The sequence below is a fragment of the Hippocampus guttulatus genome, chromosome 19 (genome assembly GCF_054856545.1).
Source record: "Hippocampus guttulatus isolate MCC_2025c chromosome 19, RoL_Hgut_1.0, whole genome shotgun sequence".
NCBI classification, from domain to species: domain Eukaryota; kingdom Metazoa; phylum Chordata; class Actinopteri; order Syngnathiformes; family Syngnathidae; genus Hippocampus; species Hippocampus guttulatus.
Window position 1 is genome coordinate 4,411,188 of NC_141279.1, and position 11,091 is coordinate 4,422,278.

The window sequence follows — 11,091 nt, forward strand, 5'->3', positions numbered from 1 at the left end:
CTTTTTTTACAGCGACGTAATGAATGTGCATCTGTGCTATCCGCGGCTATTGTGTTGTTGCATTCTGGGGAGGGAGACAAAACACTTGTTTGCTTTGTGCCAAGCAGAGTGAATCAAAAGACTTCCGGACCTGCGACGGAACAACAAATCGACGGAATCGTGCTCGCTTCCGCCGTGTTCATTTCACGGGTGTAATGAGCCGTCGCTTTTGTTGCGTTTACACGTGACAAATTACGTAGTGGCTGGCGGTGGCCCAAGTCAATCACGGCCGACGCCAGTTGTGTTTCTTGGCGACAGGAAGGTAATTAAACCGACCTGAGAGATGGAGGTGTGTTTCATCAACACCTCGCAACCACAATACCACACCGCCTTGATAAACAGCCAGCGAAAACAGCTGACTGCCTCTGAGCTAGCTATTCTCTTGTTCACCTTTTTTGGACCGTTATTGTCACATTTAGGCTATGGTGTACTTTGTCCGCTTCAGGCTATATTCTAGAACAGGGGTGGGCAAACTTTTTGGCTCGGGGGCCGCATTGACTTTTAAAACTTGACAGAAGGGCCAGGTCAGCACGAGCTATGGTACATTAAAAAAAAATGCATTTGTTGACATTCCATATCAAACATCAACAGAACAAAAGCATGAAATTACTGTATTAATATACTTTTTTAAATGACAACAGTGTTGTTGATGACCTATCCTAGCCTGTGCATTGCTGCAGATGGGTTGTGATCAGACCAGTAGAAGTAGAGCGATACAGAGGTCCTAGGTGGTCGAAAAGACCCCCCCCCCCTTCCCGTGTTCTGCAACTTCAAGTCAATGCGCCACCTGGCGGTGAAATGACGGTCATTACAAGTCCAATTGAAATGAATGCAATCATTCACATCGAACCTTAATTGTGGACCAACCTTCGGCGGGCCGGATTAAAAAGACCAACGGGCCGGATTCGGCCCGCGGGCCGTAGTTTGCCCACCTCGGTTCTAGAACATAATGATCAAGTTTAGATCAGTATTCAAGAACAAATGACTCATTTATGACTCTAATTCAAAAAAAGGAAACCTCACTTGATGCTATATTCCAGATCAGAATGGTCCTGTCCTGTCAGGCTGTATTATGGGAAATAAATGGTCCAGTTTCAGATACATTATAAAATGCAATGGTTGAGTTTATTCTTTATTCCAGATCAGAATGGCCTAGTTTAGACTATGTTCCTGTACAGAATGATCTACTTTAGCCTCACTTGATCCCACATTCTAGGACAGAAAGGTCCCGTTAGGCTTTATTCCAGTTTAGGACATAAATCAAAACTGAATGGTCTGTTCAGCAGTTCAGGCTACAAGGTCAACTTTATCGGGAGTGTTCGTAGTCACATCGTTGTGGTCATCACATGGACATGACAGTTAGTACTGATCGCCAACACGCTAATACGGTCTGTAGCATTCGCCGTCAGTAGAGTTCAGTCAGTAGCATGACTCATCGCATCGACTGTTTAGTTGAGTTTGCCGTCTCATTGATATGGTCAGTCGGGTTAATTGTCATATCGACCTGGTCAAATTCGTTAGCAGCGCAGAACAATTTGTCATGTAATGTCATCTGTCCATAATTTTGGGACCTTTGACCTTTCGATCGCAAAGTCGTACAACCCCGGTACTTGGTTCAAACAAGCAGCACGGCGTCTTCGCATCGTCTCTGTCCTGCACTGTCCACACTTGAACATATTGACTTTTGCGAGGTGCTTGGTAGTAATTGTCAACCACATGGCGACTCCCTCATTTGTTTCCATGACATTTCGCCTTTGCCTGATTGTCTGTTTAACGTGGGTGAAAGCGAAATTAATTGGAGTGCGGCCCTAATCCGTCTGCTGGAAATGTCACCCCTTTATTGTGACGCTGTCGTCGACATGTAGGCCACACAAGAATGGGAGAAAATGAAGAGAAATGCAAAATTATGGGGAAGGAACAAAAAAAAAAAATGGTGTGTGAAGACTGTGACCTTTGTGGCAAACGTTCCATCGTTGTCCGCTTTATTTTTAACTGAAATGTTCAACATGTTAATTGCCGACATTTGCGCTTGGGATTTTCTGATTAAAGTTCTGCACTCAACACTAGTCCTACTCATTTAACATAGAATATGACAACACTCATGTAATGCGGCGCGGCCCGGTAGTCCAGTGGTTAGCACGTCGGCTTCACAGTGCGGAGATACCGGGTTCGATTCCAGCTCCAGCCTCCCTGTGTGGAGTTTGCATGTTCTCCCCGGGCCTGCGTGGGTTTTCTCCGGGTGCTCCGGTTTCCTCCCACATTCCAAAAACATGCATGGCAGGTTGATTGGACGCTCTAAATTGTCCCTAGGTGTGAGTGTGGGCGTGGATGGTTGTTCGTCTCTGTGTGCCCTGCGATTGGCTGGCAACTGATTCAGGGTGTCCCCCGCCTACTGCCCGGAGACGGCTGGGATGGGCTCCAGCACCCCCCGCGACCCTAGTGAGGATCAAGCGGTTCGGAAAATGGATGGATGGATGTAATGCGGCCTGAATTGAATCATTCAGCTCTGGTGTCTAACCGAAACTAGAATTCTTTTTTTTTTTCCTGGAATATTCCTAAAGCAGACCATTCCATTTTACATGATGCTCTAAATTTAAACCCTCTTTTTCTGAAATACACCCTGAATGAGACCATTTGTTCCCGGAATAAACAACAGCCAAAAATGGACCATTCCATTTCGAGAATAGATCCTAAAGTGTGAAACATGATATTGTATAACCTCCTGGAGCTGGACCATTGCATTCTGGGAACTAGACTAAAGTAAGCAATTCCATTCAACAATAAAGGTCAAACTTAACAATTCCCTTTTGGAATGTAGTATTGGGATGTACTATCCCTATTTGGGATGTACACTGCATCACCATTCTGTCCTGGAATAAAGTAAAATATGCATTATTTTTGCTTCACAGTATTGGTGGCAAGAAAAGGGGGTTCCCAGAGTATATAATTTTCTATCTTTGGACGCTTGGAGACTGTTAGTCAGCGTGTAAAAACATACTTGGAACAGGGTGTAATGGCAGCATGTGGCAATGCGCCACATGCTGCATCACCAAAGTAAAATAGATTTTAATCTGCTCATGTGTGGCAGGCTGCTCTGCTTTTTCAGTCCGTTTTTTATATTTTTATGATCCCTCGTCTTGCCGCAACTTTCACAAGGTCAGAATCCGGTGTGCACGATTAATTAGTTTTATGTTTCCTGACACCAAATCCACCCGAGATCATTGATGCCTCCTTCCCACAATCCTCCACGACAACAAGTTGCTCTCTCCGGCGCTGTCACTCATCTACAAGTCTGGCTTTAAATCATCCAAGTGTGTCATTTTATCAGCTGCCGGGTGTCTTTTATTTTTTTTTTAATGTACGTGTATGAAATTGGAAATAAGACACAGTGGCAGCAGATTGAAAACAAAAAGATATCTATATATTTTATTCAAAAGTACAAATCACCACACAAGCTTTGATTGAAAAAAAAATTATATATTAAGAATCTATTCTTTAAATACTCAATGGCCCAACCTCACCACTTTTTTCTGATAGCAAACATGCTGGATGGATAATTACATTTGGCGTGGGAGAAGCAATAGATCCCTCGCAAGATGTCGAAAGACCCCCGGGGGAGTCAATGTCGTCAAGTTGGGTCAGGATCGGAGATTCTGGGGAGAAAGACAAATGCAAAAAAAAATAAAAAATTGACCATTGCTTCATTTGACAATTTTCATTTTGAGTGATACGTAACACGTTTGTTTGCAGTAAAAAAAAAAAAAAAAGTCTCATTTAAGTCATGTTTTGTCCCACGGTGTCCCTTATTGTATCGTTATGCCTCATTACTTCCCATCGTGTCCTATTTTGTGCCACCTTATCCCTTTATGTTCCCTTTTGTTCCTTAGTGTCTTAAAACGTCCCTATTGTGTCTCATCATTTGGCATTATGTCTCATAGTGTCCCAAAATGTCCCCTATTGCATCTCATAGTGTCCTTTACTGTTGAATTATCTTCAGATGTTGCCCTTTGTTGTGTCTCATCATGAGTCATAATGTCCCATTGGGCCTGATTAACTCGGAACCCAAATAGTGAGCACTAAATTGTGAGTTCACTCATTAAAAAAAAAAAATCAATTGTGGGCGTAGTTGGATACAGGTGCGAAAGTGGTGGAGACCATATTTAAAAGAGGGTTTGGCGATTTATGTAACGTCCTGAGTGCCCATCCTGCAGAACATTGGGACAGTACAATTTTCAATTCGTCTCCTGCAAAAACTGACCATGACTTTCAATATGGGGCTATCGTGGGAATGCAGTCGAAACTATGCCAGACTGTTCCAAAGTACTGTAGAGCCTAACATTTTCTGTTCTGTCCCAGAATGGATCATTCTGTACTCAAATGTAAGCTAAACTGAAACAGAATTAAAATTCCATTTTGGAACTTGAGCTAATGATTCTTTTCTGGAGTACAATATGACGATTCAATTTTGTACATATACGCTGGCGCGTTTTGGCTGCCGCTGCTCAACCCGTATTATTTTGTGTTTTTTGTTATTGTTAAGTGTCCTTGGGTGTCTTGAAAGGCGCTTATAAATAAAATCTATTATTATTATTATATATCATAAAGGGGAACATTTTACTCTGTAACATCACTTCATATGACCATTTTCTCCTAAACTCGACCGTTTCATTCTTGAATCCAGCCAAAAATTGAGCATTGCTTTCAGGAATATCTTTTGAACTGGACCGTTCCATTCTGGATTACGGTCCAGAAGTGACAAGTCCATTTTGTGACATTGACTACCGGTAATCTAGCTATTCTCTTCTGGTATATATCTCATAAATGGTACCATTGCATTCTCGAACCGTCGAATGAAACATTTTCTTCCGGAACACTGTTTATCCTGAACTGGATCATTCCATTCACGGAATACAGTCTAAAATGGATTGATTCCATTTGAAAGTGTGAGCTAACCTGGACCACCGTGTTCTCTAATTTATCTGAAATTGAACCTCTCGTAACTGGAATTTTCCCGAAAGTGGACCATTCCATTCTGACATGTAGCCTAATCTTGTCTAGCATGTTTCAAAATAAAGTTTATGCTACTCCGCTCAGAAAAATGTGGGTGGCAAGAATATCGAGTTTTCTTTCCCCTTCCCTTGACCCTCCGAACCGGAAAACACTTTTAATTGGCCGATGGCACTGCCTCTTGATCACAAACACACGACTGTGTCCATTCACTTGAAAGAGCAAGTACAACACGCGGCAAATGCGCCCACGCTACTTCACCAAGTCTAACAGCATTATTATCTGATCATGTGCTTCGTTGCCTCAGGTTATTTTATTTTTTTTTGTCCAACTGTGCTCCAAGTAGCAGTCAATTGTTGTAGTGTGAGGGGAAGCTAGCAGAAGAAAAACAGAAAATATCCGACACTTACACACAAAGAAGCGAAGGCACATTCCGCACATGGCGACGACGCTCGAGATCTGCAGCGCCCGGCCGCATTCGGGGCTCATGAGGCAGTTGCGCGTCTTCAGGCAGCATTTGGGGCACTTGCTGTCTCCGTCACGGTCGCGGTCGTTTCTGCTTTCGGTCACCTGGGCCCTCTGAGGCTGAGCCTGGTACGTCTGTGGCTGAGCTTGGTACGTCTGTGGCTGAGCTTCGTACATCTGTGGCTGAGCTTGGTACATCTGTGGTTGAGCTTGGTACATCTGTGGCTGAGCTTGGTACACCTGATGCTGAACCTGGTACACCTGAGGTTGAACCTGGTACACCTGAGGCTGAGCGTAGTACATTTGAGGCTGACCGTCGTAGGGAGGCGGCTTGGCGTCCAATTCCTCCTCCTCGCTGGGAACGACAGACATGGCGTGGATAACAGGGGGGCAAGTGAGGCGAGGGTGCGTCAAAAGCCTGAAAGACAAAAAAAGGAGGCTTGTTCTTGAACTTCAATATAAAAAAAACAAAACCCCAAAAAAAACAAAAACGATAAAAATAAAAATGATGACGTAACTATGACTTGGCGCTTGGAGTCCCGACAATATTTGTCATAATAATGCAATTTTTATTTCCAAAGAGTTTGATTTTTTTTTTCCAAAGATAATTTAAGTAAGACTTTATCTTGCAGCATTTTGACATTGTTCTCTGGTTGTCACTTTAAGAAGAAATGCTTGACAAAAAATAAAAATAAAAACTGTCCCTATCGTCACATTGCAACGTTTCCTCATAGCAGCACACCTTAGTTTCCTGAAGACTTCTACTTTTTGAAATATAACAAATGTGATCTTTTTTCCCCTCTCTTCAAATTAAGACCTCAATTTTGGATCACAATTTCATAAAAATGTTTTCTCTCGCAATGCTAGAAAATAATTTTGAACGGTTGCCTACTTAAAAATGTTCTCAGAAGATTCAATCTTTTTTCTAAAAAAAAAATATATTTTTTTTTCCTCACAGCATGACAACTATTCTCGAAATTCAACATATCTTTCCACTGAACAAAACATTTTTTTCAGACTATCACAACTTATTTTCCTGTAAAACCACTATAAATACCCCTGACACCCGCATAAGACCACGATCCTCGGGTTGCAATCCCCAAAAAGTTTTTCGCAAAATATCACAACTTTTTTCTAATAACGCTATGACTATTCTTCAAATGCAGCTTAAAAAAATGATTTCACCGCACAATGCTATGAGTTTATTCTCAGATTACAAAAAAAAAAATTCTCCCAAAATTTCCGTTTTCTTTTTTTCCTTTACCCTAACGTGAAAGCACATAGTTTCCTCACCCCGCGATTTACAGTACCCGTGTGTCATCGTGTTGTTGTTTTGTTTTCGAATTGTTCATATGGGCGTGTTTGTTTGATCACGCCACCATCTTACATTTCACGTTGCAATCTTTAAATAACTGCAATTGAACTTGCCGGGTATTTTACACCTTTTGAGAGCGTATCATAAACATTTTAGGCTCCTTTATGAACGCATCAGCCAGCGAAGTCAGATTGATTCTTCCACACTGATGAACATTCCCTTAACTTCTCCCCCGTGGCAGATCCGAGTGCATATTCCGCGATAACCCGGATTTGGAAATAATAACATTTTATACGCAAGGGGACCGGAAGGGAGGGGTACCGCATTTGTTCCAGTCGAGGTTAAATTCGATTGTCGGGATCCACAGGGGGTGGGGGAACGGCGGCATTTAAGTGCACCTCCTCCCCGCTTTGGAAAGTTGGCGGCTTTTCAATCATAAGTAATGAAATTCCATCAGCCTCCCTGGGACGAAGCGAGGGAAAAGGCCCATTAGAAGAAGGAGTGAAAAGGAAGTTGTGCTCTTACTCTTTATGTTCTGTCGCTTTCAATCTCTTCTCTCAATACCGCCAACACTCAACTCTTGGACTGTTCGCGTTACATCTGGGGCAGAGCGGGCGTGTCAGCGAGTCTTACAGGTTTTCCAGGTGAGACGCAGGTTGGGTGTCTTAAAGGCGCAGTTGCATAATCAGCAAGACACAACGTGTCCGGCCCAAGACAAAAGGACAGCACACCAATTATTTTGCTCTGATTTCACTTGCTATGCTATGAAAATAATAAACTGTAATTACAAGGTACCCTTGTTCATGTCGACTCGTTCAGTTTTTTTCCCCTCGCTAATATTACGCAGGTGGCCCGGTGGTCCAGTGGTTAGGGCGTTGACCTCACAGTGGGTTTTCTCCGGGTACTCCGGTTTCCTCCCACATTCCAAAAACATGGATGTCAGGCTGATTGAACACTCAAAATTGTCTCTGGGTGGGAGTGTGAGCACGATGGTTGTTCGTTTAAGTGTGCCCTGCGATTGGCTGGCGACCAGTTCCGGGTGTACCCCGCCTACTACCCGAAGTACCCTTGCGCTAAAGCGGATCAGAAAAGGGATGGATGGATGTTTCTCACATGATATCAACAACTTTCCCCCCTGTAGCAGTAGCCGGAGACCAATCACATAATGATGACAACTTTTTTTTAAAAACTGAATGACTGAACATGACAAAAATAATATGCACGTGTGTACCATGTTGGTTTTAAATCAAGCGCTTCCTTGCCGGTGACGGGAACATTTTTATTGATATTGTTTACTGACGGCGATAAAGAACACCGGCGTCCTACCGTGTTATTAATTTGCCACTCCCCTCGTTTAAAGTTTCGTCCAAAGTCATTTTAGGCCCTATGACGCATTGTGATGAGAGTCACAAGCGCGCGGCTTCGCTTTTTGTCAGCTGTATCCAGAAAATGTCACAGAGGTGACAGCAGCCGCGATATTAGGCAAGAGAGTTTATTGCATGCTGCTCAGCTGCTGGAAAAAAAAAAAGTGTGCCAGAAAAGTTCCAGGAGTGATGTCACAAAAGATATATTTAAGATTCGAACCGTGAACGAAACATCACTTTTCCACACTGTATTGTTTTGGATAAGTCCTTTACGGCTTCTCATTCTGAGTCGCCGCCATTAAAAAGAAAAAAAAAAGTTCTTGCTCGCAACTGTGGCTGACAAACACATGGCATGTGAAGATGGAAGGCAGGCTCTTTTGTCGTGTGGTGCGGTGTTCATTGCCCGCACACACACACACACACACACACATACAAAAAAGCTTTAAGACGACAGGTGCGCTATCAAGCAGAATAATTCATCGTTTTCTGCCTCCTACTCCTTTGTGCGTGTGTGTGTGTGCGCACGCGCACGCTCACGCTCGCACGCGCTCAGAGAGTACATCTCGGGTATGGCAGATCTGACTAAAGATGGACCGCCTGTCGCGTTTGTGCCAGATAAGGGAAGATGTTGGCTGCATGGGCAGCAGTGTGACACCAGCGATAACGACGACCACAAAAAAAAAAAAGTGAACGGAGATAACGATGAATGTCATATGAGTAGAGATTATGCCGTATCCGCGTTTGCCACTAAATGCCACATTTTATTCGGATTTTGATGACTACTGCATGTGACGTGGAAGCACTCTGACTTTGTTTCTATTGTGCAGTCACAAACGCAACATAGGCACCGTCTTTCCAGCTTGAAAACATCTGCACTTCCTTCATTTGTATGCACACGTGAGACGTCGACCTCACAGTGCAGAGGTGCAGGGTTCGATTCCGGTTCCGGCCTCCCTGTGTGGATTTTTGCATGTTATGCCTGCGTGGGTTTTCTCCGGGTATTCCATTCTCCTCCCACATTCCAAAAACATGCATGGGAGGCTGATTGAACACTCAAAATTGTCTCTAGGTGCGAATGTGAGCACGACGGTTGTTCGTCGAAGCGCACCCTGCGATTGGGTGGCGACCAGTTCAGGGTGTCCCCCGCCTACTGCCCGAAGACGGCTGGGATAGGCTCCAGCACCCCCAGCGACACCGAACATGAATAAATGGATCAATGACACGCACCTCATTCTACTCCTGCATCCTAGTTGCACTCGTCCACACATGCTAAAGTTGTACAATTTGCCAACTTGACGTCGTCAAAGTCATGCATCAAGTCTTTGACTAGTAACTTTAATCAGACCACTGTATTCGATACAGGAATGTGTGAGATTACGAGTTCCTCAAATTGGCAGGCGGTGAGGAACGCATTGCGTAGCAACAAGTCACCGGCATCACTGGTGACGATTATCCTGAATAACTGGCTAGACGAAGCATTGTATAGATCAATACGTCATGAATAGTGCACCTGTGCCCATGCATTAACTTTTCTTTATTATAATTTGTTTAAAATATTGTTTAATTTAACTTGAAAGTGCAATGAAAAATGATGGATCATGAACGATGTCCTGCTCCATGATCATTTTGTTCCCGTGTCAATCAGCGAACAAATATTTCGTCATCTGAGTGCGTACCAGTTTTTTTTAAATATATATCACACGCATGTTCAATTACATTTATAGAATTCAAAGCGGGGGACTGCTGTGCTGTGTCAGCTTAATTGAAAATCATCTCAGCTTATTGCCTTTTTTTTTTTTGGTCTGTCAAGCTTTAATGCGTTTCTGTCAGAGAGGCTCAGATGTTTATTAAAACCGAAATCGCTTTTATTACAATATACGCTACATTCCCTTTTGTCTCCTAATTGACTCACACATTTTCCACCGTCTACTGTTTTTCTCGTTGCATTTCACTTGTTCTTCCTCCACCTATTCCAACATTTGTCTTCCCTTGCTACCATTTCATACAAATTTTAAGCCATCATTGTCATTTTGCTCAACAAGTGACCGCCCACCTTTATGTACCTCATCCCATGTTCCGCCACCTGTGTCTCACTCACATGAACTTCATTCATCTCTCCCACTGAACGCCCAGAGGCCCGTGTTTAATAGTTGTCACCTCTGTTGTGATCAACCAATAATAAAACACCTGTTTCCCACTCACCCGACGCTCCCCCTGCTGTAAATCACACCAAATGTTCATCTCCCAGAGAGCCTATTGCGGAGAAAACGTATCCACCTCACAACCGTCTCCCAACGCTGTCTACCTGAAGGGTGTCACTATGAGAAACTGTTAACAGACCCGTTTCCTTTTCAATCTCAGTATTTCCCCACTTGTGTTTGTCATCTCTCACTTTAACTCATTCACTCCCAAAGACGTTTTTAAACGTCTTTTCAGACTTGGTCTAGAATTGGCTGGTACTGAATGAGTTAATTGTGTGGGTATTAAATGTGGTCCTGACCGAAAGAACGAGGTACAAGCTGCGAAAATTAGTTTTCTCCGCGGGGTGTCCGGTCTCTTCCCTAGCGATAAGATGAGGAGTGGGGGGTGGGGGGGGGGGGGGCTCAGAGTCGAGCCGTTTCTCCTCCACGTCGAGAGGAACCAGATGAGGTGGCTCGGGTATTTGATTAGGATGCCTCCTGGACGCTTCCTTGGCTATAGCAATTGACAAGTGTCCATTGGTGGCTTGGCGATGACGAGTCGGTTTGGTTATCGTTTAATTCGTGAGTGATGTGTTTTGCGTTGGGGTAGATCTCAACGAAGGGGGAAGCAGGAGAAGCGAAGGCAGGGGCACAGGTGGAACCTAAGTGTTCATGAACAACATAGTGAAAACCTTAAGCCCGCAAAAGTATAAACCAAATT

At 43.6% G+C, this 11,091-nt stretch overlaps 1 protein-coding gene across 1 annotated transcript; it reads right to left on the reverse strand.

Annotated features, from left to right (window-relative positions):
- Positions 1-3,438: 3,438 nt before the first annotated feature.
- Positions 3,439-7,442, reverse strand: LOC147189644 (uncharacterized). Its single transcript, XM_086099563.1, has 3 exons — positions 7,352-7,442; positions 5,457-5,929; positions 3,439-3,692 (listed from the first exon to the last, which is right to left on the reverse strand). Coding segments are annotated over exons 2-3 (429 nt in total). The 5' UTR covers positions 5,884-5,929; positions 7,352-7,442; the 3' UTR covers positions 3,439-3,690.
- Between the last annotated feature and the right edge of the window lie 3,649 nt (positions 7,443-11,091).

Coding starts and splice junctions, on each gene's coding strand:
- LOC147189644 (XM_086099563.1), bottom strand. CDS start 5,883: ATGTCTGTCGTTCCCAGCGAGGAGGAGGAATTGGACGCCAAGCCGCCT.